General features: G+C 40.4%; 1 protein-coding gene across 3 annotated transcripts in view; it reads left to right on the plus strand.

Moving 5' to 3' along the window:
- TBC1D30 (TBC1 domain family member 30) overlaps window positions 1–19,223 on the plus strand; it is an 84,305-nt gene that overhangs the window by 36,199 nt on the left and 28,883 nt on the right. For 2 of the 3 annotated variants that reach the window (XM_068561256.1, XM_068561258.1), the window contains exons 3-6: window positions 6,754–6,815; window positions 7,344–7,409; window positions 9,997–10,122; window positions 12,362–12,547. In XM_068561256.1, the coding sequence (XP_068417357.1) occupies window positions 6,754–6,815; window positions 7,344–7,409; window positions 9,997–10,122; window positions 12,362–12,547 (440 nt within the window). Of the gene's footprint in view, window positions 1–3,018; window positions 3,435–6,753; window positions 6,816–7,343; window positions 7,410–9,996; window positions 10,123–12,361; window positions 12,548–19,223 lie in introns of those variants that run through there. The other variant, XM_068561257.1, reaches the window with a different exon arrangement.

Below are 19,223 nucleotides of genomic sequence, written 5' to 3' on the forward strand. Positions count from 1 at the left end.
TACTTTCAATCAATAGCGGCCATTGTTTTTTAAAAATTTATTTATTTATTTATGTGTAAGTATAGTTGATTTACAATGTTGTATTAGTTTCTGGTGTACAGCAAAGTAATTCAGTTATATATATATATATATATATATATATATATATATATATATATATACATATTCTTTTCTATTATGGTTTATTACAGGATATTGATTATAGTTCCCTGTGCTATACAGTAGGACCTTATTATCTGTTTTATATATAATTGTTTGTATCTGCTGATCTCAAACTCCTAATTTATCCCTCCCCCACCTCCTTTTCCCTTTGGTAACCCTAAGTTTGTTTTCTATGTCTGTGAGTCTGTTTCTGTTTCATAAATAAGTTCATAAGTTCATTTGTGTCATGTTTTAGGTTCCGCATATAAGTGATATCATATGGTATTTGTCTTTCTCTTTCTGACTGACTTCACTTAGTATGATAATCTGTAGGTCCATCCATGTTGCTGCAAATGGCAAAAATTTCATTCTTTTTTATGGGTGAATAGTATTCCATTGTATATATGTCACATCTTCTTTATCCATTCATCTGTCGATTAGCAGTCATTGTTTTTGATGCTCAAAGTGTTCCATCTTTGGCCAATAGTATCCTATTTGTGTGGCTCTCATGTCTTTTTGACATGACCCCATTAGTCTTGGAGCACTTCCTTCCTTCCTGAATTCATCAAGATATTTCAGGCTCATCTTGTACTTTTTCCCAGATTTGGAATCAGTTGCACCTCAAAGGAGCCCTGGTTCCTTTTAGGGGGGAATGGTTTTTTTTTTTTTAATTAATTAATTAATTAATTAATTTATTTTTGGCTGTGTTGGGTCTGCGTTTCTGTGTGAGGGCTTTCTCTAGTTGTGGCAAGCGGGGGCCACTCTTCATTGTGGTACACGGGCCTCTCACTATTGCGGCCTCTCTTGTTGTGGAGCACAGGCTCCAGACGCGCAGGCTCAGTAGTTGTGGCGCACGGGCCCAGTTGCTCCGCGTCATGTGGGATCTTCCCAGACCAGGGCTCGAACCCCTGTCCCCTGCATTGGCAGGCAGATTCTCAACCACTGCGCCACCAGGGAAGCCCGGGAATGGTTTTTAGAGACAACATCCTGAGTGCTGGGGGTGTTCACTGCTTCTGGGTTGTCCTTAGTTCTAAACCTATTCAGTGGCTTTATATGTATTTTTGAAAAGAAAAAAGATGAGTTCATGCTATTATTTCCATTTAAAATATACTATTGCAGGATTAAAAAAACTTAATTTCTTTGGTTGCACACTTGTATTTTCTGTTACACTGAAAACATCTTGATTTCTTTTGACATTAACATATTTATTTTTTCATGAAGAAAACATGTAGACTTTAATATTTGAGTAAGAAATTCACAGGAAATATCATATAACTGCTTAGTTAACATACCAAAAAAAGTTCAACTGTAGTACTAATAAAAAATGCCAATAAAAACAACAAAATGACAGTTCTCTTTATCAAAGCAGCAAGTGTTTAAATGATAATACTGAGAGCTGTTGAAAATGGAGGATGAAAAGGTGTCAATCAGAGACTAAACTGGTACAATCCTTTAAGATTTAGTTTAGCAATGTATGTCATATAGATGATTATGCCTTTAGGTCCAATAACCCCACTGTGGAAATTCATTTTAGGTGTTCAAAAATCTAGTAAAGCTTAGTCAACAAAGATATCCATCACAACATTACTTAGTGAAACATTTAAAATCACCCCAAATTAGCAGACTGATTATGATGTTAACATAATTATTTATTTAGGTTATCCTATAGTGTACATAAGAATTAAGAAATAACACCAATATTATTAATAACAGTAATGCTACTGAATGACATTTAAGATTTCTTTGCAGCTCTTTTTGCCCTTGGAGTCTATACCACCATTGATATACAGGCATAACGCTACACTCTAAAACAACTTACTCATTTTTTCTGTGTTCTTATGCCATCAACAGGATTTCTAGTTAGGTTCATTTGTTTCCATTCATTTTCAAATTTTAGGGTTTTCTTTTTGCTTGATTTATTAATATTATTAATATAAGATGTTATTCCAGAGTCAAAACTACATAAGGCACATCTAGAGAAATCTGTTTTCTATTCCTCTCTCTTCTACACTGTTACCTTCCACATAAATACTTTTTAGTTTTTTTTAATCCATCTGGTGTTCCTTCTCTAAATATTAGCATATAAAAATATCTTTGTATTTCCCTCCACATCCTTTCCTTTCTTATGACTTATTCATCATTATGATTAATATCCATTGGTGAATGTCTTAATGTCGTAGTTTAAGAATGATTAAAAAAAAAAAAGTAATTATCACTAACCGTTCTGCCTACTGAAGTCTCTGGCTGGAGAGACGGGGGAAGCACTTAAAAAAAAAAAAAACTCTGCTTTTAATGGAACACTTTTATCTTGAAGTCTACTCTTCCAAAAGAAACAACCATTATTATAATAATAATTATAGATTTAATATACAAAGTATATATTAATAGTAATATATAATAATAATTTTAACGTGCTTCCTATGCCTCTCTAAGATGCCAAGAAAAAGAGTTTAACACAATTTGGGATGAAGCTGGTGCTTCACCTTCCACCAACGTTCCCGCCGCGCTGCTAGATTCTTCCTGCGGTCTGTTGACCGACTCTTGCAAGGCTGCTCCGATGAGGTGGGCAATTGCATCTCGCTGGCGTTCTGGACCTGAGACTCGCTCCGTTTGGTGCTCCCTCCTGCACCTCCCAGATCTTGGGAGAAGCACGGAAATCTCTGTCACTGCTTCTGGCCCCCGGGCGCAGTTGCTCAGCCGCCCGCTCCCGGGCTCCGGGTCTCTGCGGCTCCCCAGCGCAGGTTCCGCGAGCTGGCGGGGCGCTCGGGAGCTAAGGCAGCCCCGCCTGCGCACGGTGATGCCGGGATTGGGGGCGGGAGCGTTGCCTCCGTCTCCGCGCGCTCGCTCGCTCCCGCCCTCCTCCCCGCCCCAAGTCCTCTCCTGCCTCAGCCTTGCAGGCTCCGCACTGCAGATCTCTGCCGGCCGCCCCGCGCTTGGCGGCTCCCGCGGTGCTCCGCAGGATCCCTTGACCGCCGAGCACTCTTGCTGCTTTCAAGAGACCCTCGACTAACCGGTCTGGCCGAGCCCCACGCGCGCGAAGCCGCTCCGCCGGCGGGACAGCGAGGACCCAGGCGGACGGCGGCCGCACGGGAGCCCAGGGCGCTCTCGGATGCGGCAGGACAAGCTGACCGGCTCCCTTAGGCGCGGAGGGAGATGCCTGAAGCGGCAGGGCGGCGGCGGCGGCGGCGGCAGTGGCGGCGGCGGCGGCGTGGGCACCATCCTGAGCAATGTGCTCAAGAAGCGCAGCTGCATTTCCCGGACCGCGCCCCGGCTGCTCTGCACCCTGGAGCCGGGTGAGGACCCGGGGCGGCAGATGGGGCACTGGAAAGTAGCTTGGCGACCCCGGAGCTGGTGCCTCTGCCTCAGCCGAACTCCGCGTAGGCCGGGGAACACCCGCCGGCCGCCCGGTGCTGGGTACTGCGGCTGGGCGCAGGCGGGGCTGGGTCGGCCTGGGAGGGAAGAGCGCGGACCGAGGCCTGGGCGGGGGTAGCGGCCTCCCACGGCGCGGAGGACCGGCTGCTGCCGCCGGCTGCCCGCGCGCCCCCATCCCACGGCCTGCGTGCGGTCCAGCCCTGCTTGTGCCGAGAGCTGCTGGCGAGCGATGCGCTCGGTCTTCTCCGAGTGGTGGGAAAGTGTTGGCGGCTACCCGGGCTATCAGAGGCCGAGCAACCAGTTGTGCTTCGGACCCACAAGAAGCCACAGCTTGAAAGGTGTGTGAGGCGGAGAAAGGCACAGGTCTGATGCTTGGCGTCAGAGGAGGAGGCAGTGACCGCGAAGGAAAAAATCGGGTGCATTTTCTTGAGGGTCCCTGCTTCGTGAGTGCCGGGATCGTCTCACCTGGAGCCTCTAATTTGTGTGTCCGGGTGGAGAGCGGGCAGGAAACACTCCTGCAAAGTAGAGGTTCTTTCTATAGGTAAAGACTCAGAGTTCGCCTGGCTGTGCTAGGCTAGGCCCTTTCTGCGGTCAGCCTGTGTTTACACATCCCTGCTTCTCCAGGCTGCATAACTCCGCGCCTGCTCCACCACCGGGCATCCCTCCGCAGGGTTTTATGAGCCCGGCCCTGGCGCGCGGGCCCCTGGGCATAAGGCTTTCTGGCTAGGGGTGGCCGCAGAGGGAGCCGGCTGTACTCGTACCCGTGCGTAGCGCACACTTGTCCCCGGAGTGGCACCAGCTGGCTTCCAGGTGGGTTTGTCCTCCCCCAACCCCCGCCCCATCCCGCCTCCCAGCGCCTTTGGGGATCTGCTGTCCTGAGGCTGCAGGGGAGAATCTGTCGAGGCACTGAGCCCCAAAGGGTGGAACACGTCGCTGCCTTTCCGAACCTCGTGGTTTCTTTGTTTTTCTCCCCAAGGAAGTGTCTAGTTGCAGAGACTGTAGTAGTTATTCACCGTCTTCCTTTAGCCTTAAAAAAAGAAACCTCCTTCCCACGTTAAAAGTGTTTTGTATTTCTGAATCCGGAACAGCCAGTGATTACCAGATGAAACATAAACCTTCTCCCCTCCCTTATTCAATTAGAAGAAAAGAGGTGGAGATGACCTGATTTCAGCTTTTGCCTGCAGGCAGCGAATGATCAATTCCAGTTAAATCCTGTGACTCATTTTTGATAGAAAATAGTTGTGATTTTGACTAACCCCAGCCAGGTTTCAGCTCGGCAAGGCGATCGGCATCGTGCCCAGCAGGTACTTCTGAAAAAGTCAAGGGAGCATATTCGGTCATACATGCAAGGAGTCCGAGGCTTTTAGGTCGGTTGAAATAGGAGCGTGGGACCGAATTTCCTGCTCTTTGTTATAATAAAGCAAACGTCATGACTATACGCTCCTCCATTCAGCACCCTGTGTCTGGACAGCAACCTCACAAAGAGGTCCGTTTTATCGTGTCTTAAATCATGCGCGCCAGCTGGAGGCACTCTTGTGGTCTTTGTATCATTGCGCTGCACTGAGGCAGGACTTAATTTAAACCATCTCAGAGAATTGGGCATCCGTCGGGGTACTTAATATACCTTCGAAGAAGAAAATCTTATCTATCTAGGCAGAGTATGGTTTTGGCCCTGAAGCTCTGAAGAGAATTATCAGGGCATTGATTGGATGCCTGGCATTCTGTATCACACACAGCTTGACTTTAGAAATCTAGGACCCAACTCATGTATACACAGTATTCTAGGACTCCAAGAAGGACATCTTCATACTGTCACGGGCTTGGGCAAGTCAGACACATCTCTTTTCAGCTTCTTGACTCCATATATGTTTTTTAAAAGACACCTGCATAGCACAGGGAGATCAGCTTGGTGCTTTGTGACCACCTAGAGGGGTGGGATAGGGAGGGAGACGCAAGAGGGAAGAGATATGAGGATATATGTATATGTATAGCTGATTCACTTTGTTATGAAGCAGAAACTAACACACCATTGTAAAGCAATTATACTCCAATAAAGATGTTAAAAAAATTGTCATGGAATTTCACCTCAATAATAAAAAAGCCCAATGTGAATATAGCGTATAATCTTCATATATTCTCCTATTTATTTACTTCTATTCCATAGATTTGGGATTTGAGTCAAAGAAGTTTATCTAAAGTTGTAGATAACTTGGATTTAGAGTTCAGTTATATTTTTAGCTTGGAGTCTATAATTAAACATATAAACTTATCTTTAATGAATAAGTCTATCATGACAGAATTTAAAAATACACGAAAATCGCTAAATAGTCTTGTTAAAGTGGATTATTCCACAAGTGGGAAGGCAGTGACATTATTTTTATAACTTTTGATATTTCACTGACATTTCCTTAATAGACTTAGTCCATGCAAGTGTCCTAGAAAACAAATTCTGTAAGTAGAGAATTCTCTTCCTAAGTTTCATAAATATTAATTATACTGTGCTAAGTGATTTACAGTTAATTATTGCAACAACTAACTGAGATAGATGTTATCCTCATTTTAAGGATAAAGAATTGAGACTGAGACAGGTTAAATAATTTGTTTGACTCTAGGAACCAAAGGTGAATTAAAGTGTGCATGACTCCAAGCCTGTGGTGTCATTTTTTTGTTTTTGCACTACTCCAGACAGCGGTGGAACCACCATTCTATGTGATAAGCTTCATTCTATTACCATAGGACATTTTTCTATCTTAATAATCAGTATTCTTTTTCTTTTAACAAAATTGACTACGATTTAGTAAAAAATGTTTTAAAAATTTTATGATGACTCAGTAGAATCAGGTTAATTTTTACTTTTATTTTTTTTTAAAGTTAAGATTCTTTTTTTAAAATTTATTTCTTTATTTATTTTTGGGTGTGTTGGGTCTTCGTTTCTGTGCGAGGGCTTTCTCCAGTTGCGGCAAGCGGGGGCCACTCTTCATCACGGTGCGCGGGCCTCTCACCATCGCGGCCTCTCTTGTTGCGGAGCACAGGCTCCAGACGCGCAGGCTCAGCAATTGTGGCTCACGGGCCCAGTTGCTCCGCGGCATGTGGGATCTTCCCAGACCAGGGCTCGAACCAGTGTCCCCTGCATTGGCAGGCGGACTCTCAACCACTGTGCCACCAGGGAAGCCCTACTTTTATTTTTGATGTAACGTATTTTTTCCCCAAATAACAGTTATTTATGTATTTTTCTTTTAGGAGTTGACACAAAGTTGAAGTTCACTCTTGAGCCATCTTTAGGTCAAAATGGTTTTCAGCAGGTAATTTTATTTTTGGTTTTGAAAATACCTTTATTTTGGGGTACCTACGGGGTACACTGAGGTATATTCTCAAAGTAGGAAAATTAACATGTGCTTGGATATGCCTAAGAAGATGAGTCAGTTTTAAAAATTATAGATAAAATAACTTGTGAAGCTATAAGTGACTTGGATTTATACTTGCAGTGAAAAATTTTGCACTTTCTTTTAATGGTTCAAGTGTGAAAAAAAATTTAAAAACCAAATGCTGTTATTCTGAATCTGTAATACATGTTTTGATTTCAGAGTTCCCAGCCTTTGTGTGTGTACTGCAGTTGGATCACGGGTGTGTTAAGGGTACCTAAGTGGGAGACCTTGGGGCAGTCATAGCCCTTAGACCAGTCATATCTGGCTGAAGGAAGCTCTGAATGTTTACCCCAGTGTTCTGTATAAATTTTATCATGCTCTATGAACGTCAAGAAGGGGAAAAGTTGAAAAGTGCTTAACCAGGTCAATATTATCACTTTGACAGCGTTTCTTCTTTGTTTCTAGTGGTATGATGCGCTCAAAGCAGTTGCCAGACTATCAACAGGAATACCAAAGGAATGGAGGAGAAAGGTGAGGAGGATTTGTATGGCTAAAATACAGAAGGACCATCACTTTGTCCCTCTTTAAAGTGTCTGGAATGTCAAAAAAGATATTCTAGATTTAGTAATTTGAAATCTGTCTCTCTTCATTATTCATTAATTCAGTAAGTATTTAATGATTATCTATTCTATGCCAGGTACTGTTCTGCCGGGTACTGGGGATACAGCAGTGGAAAAAAAAAAACAGCAGGCCAAAATTTTTGTCCTCATGGAGTTTACAATGCATATAATATAAAGTATTTCAGATGATGCTGAGTGCCATGCATAAAAATAAAGCAGAGAAAGGAATAAGGAGAGAGGGGAATGGAGGTAAGGAGGTAGCATTTTAAATGGCAAGGTGACATTTGAATAGGGCCCTTGAAGAGGTGAGCCATTGGCCATGTAGCTACCTGGTGGGAGAGTACTCCGAACAGGAAACACCCTCAGGTGAGAGCATCACTGAGGAGTATGCAAGCAAAAGCAAGAGGCCAGGGTGGCTGAAGCACAGTGAATAAAAGGGAAAGCAATGGGGGGAGGGTCATAGAGGTAATGTGATGACCTTAGGGGAATGGCAGATCATATAGGACCTTACAGGTCATAGTAGGACTTCTGCCCAGTGTGAGGTGAGAAGCATTGGGAAGTTTTGAGGAGGAGAATAACATGACTTATATTTTAAATGGACCACTCTGGCTACTAACTTGAGAATATGAAGGACAAGGGCAGCAGCGGGGAGACCAGTAGGAGACTTGAGATAATTCAGGCAAGAGATGGATCAGGGTTGTGGTAGTGGAGATGGAGAGAAGGGGTCAGATTCTAGATATATTTTGAAGGCTGAGTTGACTTGAATTCCTACTGGATTGAATAAAAAGTGTAAGAGGGATATCAATGACTTCAAGATTGACCTGAGCTACTGGAAGGATAGAGTTACTGCTTTCCCAGAGAGGGGATGAGCAGGTGTGTGTGTTTGTGTGTATTTCTGTATAGTTGGGGTGGCGGTGGATTAGACAGTTGGTTTTGGATATGTTAAGGTTGAGATGCCTATTAGATGTCTAAGTTGAAGATGTCAAGTGAGCATTTTTTTTAACATCTTTATTGGAGTATAATTGCTTTACAATGGTGTGTTAGTTTCTGCTTTATAACAAAGTGAATCAGTTATACATATACATATGTTCCCATATCTCTTCCCTCTTGCATCTCCCTCCCTCAAGTGAGCATTTTGACATATGATCCTGATGCTTAAGAGAGAAGTATGGCTGGAGATATTAATCAGTGTTATTCCTGCTAAATTATGTTCAAATACCAAAACTTGAATTGCCATCTTATTAATTCATAAACGTAGTCTTTTTTAAAAAATTTTATTGAAGTATAGTTGATTTACAATGTTGTGTTAATTTCTGCTGTACAGCAGAGGGATTCAGTTATACATATATATACATTCTTTTTCATATTGTTTTCCATTATGCTTTATCACAGAATATTGAATATAGTTCCGTGCTATACAGTAGGACCTTGTTGTTTATCCATTCTATATATAATAGCTTGCATCTACTAATCCCAAACTCCTAATCTGTCCTTCCCCCACCCCCTTCCTTTTTGGCAACCACAATTCCCATTCCTTTTTTTAAATTTAATTTTTATTATATATTGGGGTATAGTTAATTTACAATGCTGTGTTAGCTTCAGGTGTACAGCAAAGTGATTCAGTTATACATATACATATAGCCATTCCATTTCAGATCCTCTTCCCATATAGGTCACCACAGAATATTGAGTAGAGTTCCTTGTGCTATACAGTAGGTCCTTATTGATTATCTATTTTATATATGGTAGTGTGTATATGTTAATCCCAAACTCCTAATTTATCTCCCCACCCCACATTTCCCCTTTGGTAACCGTAAGTTTGTTTTCGAAGTCTGTGAGTCTCTTTCTGTTTTGTAAATAAGTTCATTTGTATTATAAACCAGGTCTTAATACTCCCAGAATTTGAACATTTTGGTTCCTCAAAATGCACATTAGAAATGGCATTATGAAACAGCTTTTCCAGATAAGGTAATGAAAGGAGTAAAAATATCCAGTGATTCCTTTAAAAAAGTTATTCATTATAGGAACCCATCTGCCAGTTTTTTTTGTGTGTGAGAGAGGGATGATTTAAAGGCAGAGGCCACTTTATGGTAAAAACAGGCCCATTCTCCACGGATGACCAGGGAGCTCTTGCCCAAGCATAGAGCGCCATCCAGAGCCAAGTGTAACAAGCTCATAAGCTAATTTAGCTATTCCAATGAACTGAAATAAAATTTGAAACGTTTTTGTTTTCTTAACAATATCCCTAATGGCTGGATCATTGCTTGGTACATAGTAGGAACTCAACAAATATTAATTGAAAGAATAAATGAAAGCCCCTAATTGGTACAGTTTAGTACAGCAAACTTTTCAGTGAGATTCTTAGAGATTTCTACATGTAGGCTATATCTGTTCTAGTAACAGCTCTCATTTTCTTATTGGATGCAATCATTATTTCCTGATAAAGAAAGATGAAATTATGTATTTTACTTTAGCATTCTTTTTTATTAATACTTTAGGTTTGGTTGACCTTGGCAGACCATTATTTGCACAGTATAGCCATTGATTGGGACAAAACCATGCGCTTCACTTTCAATGAGAGGAGTAATCCTGATGATGACTCGATGGGAATTCAGATAGTCAAGGTAATGCCCCTAAGTTTGGCTTATTGTCCTAACTTAGAAGAAAGATTCTAAGAGCCAGATATTTCCTGGACAGAAGATCAAGCCTTATGGATTGAGTGTCCGTGTATTTCCTGCTTCCTAATTTCATTAGTTAACAGCTTTTTAATGGGGAACTTGATGATGCCTTGTCCTCATAAATTTGTGTGTTGCTAGTAAGAGGAAAATGTTTCCATTCGTATTCAACTTATTTATTTTGCTCACATGATAGGAAATTGAAATTCCTTTTTTCTTTAGCATGGGTCAGTGCTTTTAACTGGATTTTAATGTAAAAGTCACTGAGAAATTTAAAGTTAAATCTATTTCATATTAGAATAATTGGGCACTTATTAGGATTTTGATAATTTCTTAACTGTCATTTTATGAAGATAGTTAGATTGACTGATGGGTTTACTTTAAACCAGATGGTCAAATGCTCAAGCCAGCTGTGGTTCACCTACCTGGATTATTACAGTTGATTAGAGCCTGGCACCGAAAGCCAAGGATGCTGATTTGATTTAATCCCATTATTATTCTCTTACATAAGCCTCTAGCACATGCTTTTTATTTTATATGAGTACATTACGTGTGATGCTAAACTGAGGTTTTAAAAGGAAAGTTGTTTCATCTAAATTTTGGTCACCAGAAGTTGGCTAATGTTTTGGCAGATTTGAAGATATTTTTTTCAGGAGGAGGTACTAACTAAAAGGAGCTATTTTCTCATCTAACTTGGTCTGTTTCAAGCATATAATATAAAAAAGGAACTTTTATATTGTATGCTTGAAAAGCCTTTGCATTATCCACATTTGAGCTGTGTATTTGGAATTTAGGTATATGTTTCCCAGAGATGAAGTATGCCATATTTGAAATATATTCTTTCTATTTAAGTTGTGAATTAAGTCAATGCACATTTTGTAACAATCATGTTATTAAGAGAATTTTTTTTTCTCATTGAAATGAATGATATGTCAGTAAAATGACTTCAGCTCCTGAAAATCATAGTCTCTGGTAATTAAATTATAGATATTGCCCTCATTAAATTTTTTTTTTTAAATAAAGAATTTTATTTATTTATTTATTTATTTATGGCTGTGTTGGGTCTTTGTTTCTGTGCGAGGGCTTTCTCTAATTGCGGCAAGTGGGGGCCACTCTTCATCGCAGTGCGCAGGCCTCTCACTATTGCGGCCTCTCTTGTTGCGGAGCACAGGCTCCAGACGCGCAGGCTCAGTAATTGTGGCTCACGGGCCTAGTTGCTCCGTGGCATGTGGGATCTTCCCAGACCAGAGCTCGAACCCGTGTCCCCTGCATTGGCAGGCAGATTCTCAACCACTGCGCCACCAGGGAAGCCCCTGCCCTCATTAAATATTAAAGCACAGTAAATGTTTCTGCCTCTTTTATACAAATTTATAAAACAGCTTGGAGAGAATGATTTTTCTGTCTCTTTACAGTACCGGTTACATTTTTTTTTAAATTAATTAATTAATTAATTTATGGCTGTGTTGGGTCTTCGTTTCTGTGCGAGGGCTTTCTCTAGTTGCGGCAAGTGGGGACCACTCTTCATCACGGTGCGCGGGCCTCTCACTATCAAGGCCTCTCTTGCTGCGGAGCATAGGCTCCAGACGCGCAGGCTCAGTAATTGTGGCACACAGGCCTAGTCGCTCCGTGGCATGTGGGATCTTCCCAGACTAGGGCTTGAACCCGTGTCCCCTGCATTGGCAGGCAGATTCTCAACGACTGCACCACCAGAGAAGCCCCTATATTTTTTTATTCTTTTCATTTTGCTCCTTAATACTATTTGGAGTTTTGATAGCTAAATATTATATAATTTTTTGTAGAAAGAAATAATGTTATCATCTATCATACATGTGTTAAAATGACTTGTTATTTGAGATGTATGATTAAAATAAACTGTCAATTTATTTGGAATTATAATGCAATATTAATTCTGAGTCCCTTTTTGTGTTGTTAACTCTGGAAATACTTGTGGTAGAAAGTTTGCCTGACTGAAATTCCTCTTGAAAATGCCTCAGCATATTAGAAAACTAAAAAAAAAAAAAAAAGTTTTGGTCCATGTGTTTAAGTTGCATATACATTTTTGAAAACTAAAATCCATGTTGATAACTCTGACTCTACTTAATGCTGAGGCAGAGAAAAAGCTAAAGTTTTTTTTTTTTAGAGAGCTTAAGGAGGTATTTTAAAAAACGTTGTTTCCCTCTCATTTTAGGATCTTCACCGCACAGGCTGCAGTTCTTACTGTGGCCAGGAGGCTGAGCAGGACAGGGTTGTGTTGAAGCGGGTTCTGCTGGCCTACGCCCGATGGAACAAGAATGTCGGGTATTGCCAAGGCTTTAACATCCTGGCTGCACTAATTCTGGAAGTGGTGGAAGGCAACGAAGGCGATGCTCTGAAAGTGAGTATCAGGCTCTGAAGAAGGCAACTAAAATTCTTCAGAGAGGGAAATACTGCAGCTATAAATTCTCTTCCCTGGTGCTCCACCTCCTTCCAGGGTACTGACTACACCTTTCTTATTATCCATGGTACCATTTCTCCCAGGTTAAAGCCTAGTCACATGACAGACTTATGCAGCTGCCAAATTTGAGGAGAATGATTATGTTTTTAGTCTCACTTATGAGACATCATTTTTTTTAAATTTTATTTTATTTTATTCTTTTAACATCTTTATTGGAGTATAATTGCTTTACATTGGTGTGTTAGTTTCTGCTGTATAACAAAGTGAATCAGCTATACATATACATATATCCCCATATCTCCTCCCTCTTGCATCTCCCTCCCACCTTCCCTATCCCACCTCTCTAGGTGGTCACAGAGCACCGAGCTGATCTCCCTGTGCTATGCGGCTGCTTCCCACTAGCTATCTGTTCTACATTTGGTAGTGTATATATGTCCATGCCACTCTCTCACTTTGTCCCAGCTCACCCTTCCCCCTCCCCGTGTCCTCAAGTCCATTCTCTACGTCTGCGTCTTTATTCCTTTCCTGCCCCTAGGTTCTTCAGAACCATTTTTTAAAAAATTCCATGTATATGTGTTAGCATACGGTATTTGTTTCTCTCTTTCTGACTTACTTCACTCTGTATGACAGAGTCTAGGTCCATCCACCTCACTACAAATAACTCAATTTCGTTTCTTTTTAGAGACATCATATTTAAAGCAAGCTAAATACTAACTGTATTGATTATCCAGTGATGCATAACAAATTAGTTGCTTCAAACAGCCAACGTGTATTACCTCACAGTTTCTTTGAGTCAGGAATCTGGGTGCAGCTTAGCTGGCTCAGAGTCACATCATTGTGGCATTCAAACTCTCAGCTGGGGCTTTAGTCTCATCTGAAGGCTTGATTGAGTAGGGAGAGCATGCACTTTCAAGTTCATTCATGTGGTTGTTGGTAGGATTTCATTCATCATAGATTGTTGGACTGAGAGCCTCAGTTTTTCTGCTGGCTGTTGTTCTTTGCTATGTGGGCCTCTCCATTGTACAACGTGGTGGCTGGCGTCCCTGAGAGTGAACAAAAGAGTAAAAGAGAATGAGCAAGTCAGAAGAGATTACATTACAGATCTGTAGCCTAATATCAGAGGTGACATTCCATCATTTTTGTGATTTTTTTTTTAACATCTTTATTGGAGTATAATTGCTTTACAGTGGCGTGTTAGTTTCTGCTTTATAACAAAGTGAATCGGCTATACATATACATATATCCCCATATCTCCTCCCTCTTGTGTCTCCCTCCCTCCCACGTTTTATTTATTTATTTATTTATTTTGGCTGTGTTGGGTTTTTTTTTTTAACATTTTTATAGGAGTATAATTGCTTTACAATGGTGTGTTAGTTTCTGCTTTATAACAAAGTGAATCAGTTATACATATACATATAGCCCCATATCTCTTCCCTCCTTCCCACCCTCCCTATCCCACCCTTCTAGCTGGTCACAAAGCACTGAGCTGATCTCCCTGTGCTATGTGACTGCTTCCCACTAGCGATCTATTTTACATTTGGTAGTGTATATATGTCCATATATACACTACCACCCTCTCACTTTGTCCCAGCATACCCTTCCCCCTCCCCATGTCCTCAAGTCCATTCTCTAGTAAGCCTGCGTCTTTATTCCAGTCTTGCCCCTAGGTTCTTCATGACCATTTTATTTTGTTGTTGTTTTTTTTTAGATTCCATATATATGTGTTAGCATACGGTATTTGTTTTTCTCTTTCTGACTTACTTCACTCTATATGAAAGACTCTAGGTCCATCCACCTCACTACAAATAACTCAATTTCGTTTCTTTTTATGGCTGAGTAATATTCCATTGTATATATGTGCCACATCTTCTTTATCCATTCATCCGATGATGGACACTTAGGTTGCTTCCAAGTCCTGGCTATTGTAAATAGAGCTGCAGTGAACATTGTGGTACATGACTCTTTTTGAATTATGGTTTTCTCAGGGTATATGCCCAGTAATGGGATTGCTGGGTCATATGGTAGTTCTATTTTTAGTTTTTTAAGGAACCTCCACACTGTTCTCCATAGTGGCTGTATCAATTTACATTCCCACCAACAGTGCAAGAGGGTTCCCTTTTCTCCACTAGTTGCTTGTAGTAATCTCTCATGATCCTTTGTATTTCTGCAGTGTCAGTTGTTACCTCTCCTTTTTCATTTCTAACTGTATTGATTTGAGTCTTCTCCCTTTTTTTCTTGATGAGTCTGGCTAATGGTTTATCAATTTTGTTTATCTTCTCAAAGAACCAGCTTTTAGTTTTATTGATGTTTGCTATCGTTTCCTTCATTTCTTTTTCATTTATTTCTGATCTGATCTTTATGATTTCTTTCCTTCTGCTAACTTTGAGGTTTTTTTGTTCTTCTTTCTCTAATTGCCTTAGGTGTAAGGTTAGGTTGTTTATTTGAGATGTTTCTTGTTTCTTAAGGTAGGATTGTATTGCTATAAACTTCCCTCTTATAACTGCTTTTGCTGCATCCCATAGGTTTTGGGTCGTTGTGTTTTCATTGTCATTTGTTTCTAGGTGTTTTTGATTTCCTCTTTGATTTCTTCAGTGAGCTCTTGGTTATTAAGTAGTGTATTGTTTAGCCTCCATGTGTTTGTATTTTTTACAGATTTTTTCCTGTAATTGATATCTAGTGTCATAGTGTTGTGGTCAGAAAAGATGCTTGATACGATTTCAATTTTCTTAAATTTACCAAGGCTTGATTTGTGACCCAAGATATGATCTATCCTGGAGAATGTTCCATGAGCACTTGAGAAGAAAGGGTATTCTGTTGTTTTTGGATGGAATGTCCTATAAATATCAGTTAAGTCCATCTTGTTTAATGTATCATTTGAAGCTTGTGTTTCCTTATTTATTTTCATTTTGGATGATCTGTCCATTGGTGAAAGTGGGGTGTTAAAGTCCCCTACTATGATTGTGTTACTGTTGATTTCCCCTTTTATGGCTGTTAGTATATGTTTTATTTGTTAGAAGCCAGTCACTAGGTCCAGCTCATATTCAAGGGGAAGGGCATATACAAGGGTGTGACGACCATGAGGTGTAGATCCTGAGAGGTCACGCTGTAAACTGCCTTATTTGTTATGCTTAATTCTGGTTGGATCTTGTTAATAGGTTGCTTTCACATCTGGGGCAAGGTATGAATGAGGTAGGCTGAGAGTGAATGTCTGTGATGGAAGGTGTTTGCGTGGAGAAAGGTTATGGAAGTGAATTATGTTTCTTATCTTTTAATCTTTGATGTCTAGGGCCTTTTTTAGTAAAAAAATTCTGGAAACACTTTGAGATGGTTCGCTAGCAAGTTAAACTTATAGGTCTGAATATGACTCAGTGAGTCACCACAAATAGTCTTTATGAGAAATGAAGCATTTCAGATGTAGAGGATGGCCAGTGCCTTATTTGCTTGGCGTAGTATGGGGTTGCTTATTCATATTTGAACCCTGAAGCTGTTTTTGATTGCAGTGTTGTGTGATGGATGGGATGAATACTTAGTCTTTGTATTCAAGATCGCCCCCTCCTCCCAATTCTGTGTTTGATTGCGGCAAATAACTTAGTGATACTCTCAATCACTCACTTAATGTCATATGGAAAAATAAACACATTTTCCTCCTGGTTTTATATACATCGTGGTGGAATTAATTATAAATCCAGCATGACATGATCTAAATCTGTATTCACCCTCTCGATTTTTCCATTCATGTATTTAAGGAAACAGCTTTGAAGGTACTTGTTCATCAAATAGGCAGGGGTGAAGGGGAGGAGGCAGTGACAAATCAAATACGTGAGTTTAAAACATTTTTTATTAAGAAGCAATTTTGTTTATTCAGTCTATCAGCTTTAGTCAGTTTTTTTTTTTCCGGTATAATTTGCATGACTATGGAATGAGAACTGTCCAGTTGAAATGTTGAAATAAACAATTCGGGTTAGAGAGTGGGGTGAAGAGGTTTGGGGAGGGGGATATAAATGCCAATCAAATCACAAAATCTCAGTGATATTTGAGAAACCAAAAATTCACATAAAAAGATGGATTATTCAAAGCTGAGAAACTGAATATTTATATTTCTGCCTCTAAGAAAATGAACTCTGTGGAATGAAATGACATCATCATCATTTAGGAATCTTGTGGTTAGACATTTAATATGCAGAGGAAGGTTGGGTTTATGAAGACACTTCCGATGCTAAGGAAAATATTGGATGTCAGTGTTTTTCCAGCAGCTCTTTTGGCCTCTGCAAGTTGTAGTTATTTGGGAAATTAATAGTTTATCAGAGTAGGTAAACCATTTTCCCTGCTTTTTTGGCGTTTACTGTTTTTTCTTAGTAACTGTTTTTTAAAAATAATTAATTAATTAATTAAATTTATTTATTTTTGTCTGCGGTGGGTCTTTGTTGCTGCATGCAGGCTTTCTCTAGTTGTGGCTAGAGGGGGCTGCTCTTCGTTGCGGTGTGCGGGCTTCTCACTGCGGTGGCTTCTCTTGTTGCGGAGCACGGGCTCTAGGCACGCGGGGTTCAGTAGTTGTGGCTCGTGAGCTCTAGAGCGCAGGCTCAGTAGTTGTGGCACACGGGCTTCGTTGCTCCGTGGCATGTGGGATCTTCCTGGACCAGGGCTCGAACCCATGTTCCCTGCATTGGCAGGTGGATTCTTAACCACTGTGCCACCAGGGAAGCCCAACTATTTTGTTTTTAACTGTTAAAAATTTGAAGCTTCCCCATAATTTTTTTAATACTTCATTTTTAAGAGCAGTTTTAGATTCATAGCAAAATTGAGAGGAAAGTACAGAGATTTTCCATATATCCCTTGGCGCCCCCCTGCCCCCCCCCCCCACACGACAGCCTCCTCCATTATCAGTATCACTCACTAGAGGGGTACATTTGTTAAAATCAATGAACCTACATTGACACTTCAATAATCACCTAAAGTCCACAGCTTACATTAGGGTTCACCCTTCGTGTTGTACGTGCTATGGGTTTGGACAAATGTATAATGACACGTAGTCATCATTAGAATGTCATAAGGGTATTTTCACTGCCATAAAAATGCTGTTTTCTTCACTCCCCGCCCCCCCTCCCACTAATCTTTTTACTACTTCCATAGTTTTGCCTTTTACAGAATATCTTATCGTTGGAATCATACAGTGTGTTGCCTCTTCAGATTGGCTTCTTTCATTTAGCAATATACATTTATGGTCTCTCCATGTCTCTTCATGGCTTGATAGCTGAATTCTTTTTAGTAATGAATAATATTCCATTGTCTGGACCTACTGGAGGACATCTTGGTTGCTTCCAAGTTTTGGCAATTATGAATAAAGCTGCTATAAAAATCCACATGTAGGTTTTTGTGTGGACATAAATTTTCACCTCCTTTGAGTAAATACTAAGGAGTGCAATTGCTGGATTGTATGGTAGGAGTATGTTTAGTTTTGTAAAAAAAAAACTCATCAAACTGTCTTCCAAAGTGACTCTACCATTTTGCATTCCTACCAGCAAAGTCTGAGAGTTCTTGTTGCTCCATGTCCTTGCCAGCATTTGGTGTTTTCAGCATTCCAGACTTTGGCCATTGTAATAAGTGTGTAGTGGTATCTCACTGTTGTTTTAATTTGAATTTCTCTGATGACTATGATGTGTGGAACATCTTTTCATAGCTTATTTACCATCTGTATATCTTCTTTGGGTGTCTGTTAAGGTCTTTGGTCCATTTTTAAATCAGGTTGTTTGTTTTCTTATTGTTGAGTTTTAAGAATTGTGGTGTATTTTGGGTGACAGTCCTTTTTTCAGATCTGTCTTTTCAGGTATTTTCACCCAGTCTGTGGCTTTTCTTCTAATCCTCTTGACAGTGTCTTTTACAGAGCAGAAGGTTTAAATTTTAATGAAGTCTAGCCAACCAAGTATTTCTTTCATGGATTGTGCCTTTGGTATTGTATCTAAAAAGTCATTTCCCTACTCAGGGTCATCTAGGCTCTGTTATCTCCTAGGAGTTTTATGGTATTGCGTTTTAGATCATAGGTCTATGATCCCTTTTGAGTTACTTTTTGTGGAGAGAGTAGGGTTGTTCCAGCACCATTTGTTGAAGAGACTGTCTGTTCTATTGCCATTATGTATGTATCCTATTTTTTTTTAAAGATCTAATGTTTGGTCTTTGGAATACAGTAGTAGGTGAAGTAACATAGCTGACACAGTACATAGCTGGTTCTTATGTCTTATGTCAGATTTTGAGATGCGTTTGGACAGAGAATTTCATTGTGTCACAAGAATTACTATGATAATCGGAATTCTTTTTCTTGTTTTCATGTAATTTTGAGGGATTGTAATCGCTTCATAAAAACTTATAAATTCATTTAAAAATCTTTCTTGGTATTATATAGCTTATTCTAGATGAAAAGTGCAGTAATAGACGGTTACCTTTAAATTTTGCCTTCAGATCCCATAAATCTTCTCCTTACCTGTAGAGTGCGAGTTCCCTGACAGTGCCCTCTGCTCTGCTGACAGTCTGCTCTCCCCTTCGCTGGCCTGGGCCCTCCAGGACTTCCTCCCTCCACACAGGCTGAACGTACTGCTTTTACTGCTAAGCTCCTATTTCCAGG

The sequence above is a fragment of the Eschrichtius robustus genome, chromosome 13 (genome assembly GCF_028021215.1).
Source record: "Eschrichtius robustus isolate mEscRob2 chromosome 13, mEscRob2.pri, whole genome shotgun sequence".
In the NCBI taxonomy this organism is placed as follows: domain Eukaryota; kingdom Metazoa; phylum Chordata; class Mammalia; order Artiodactyla; family Eschrichtiidae; genus Eschrichtius; species Eschrichtius robustus.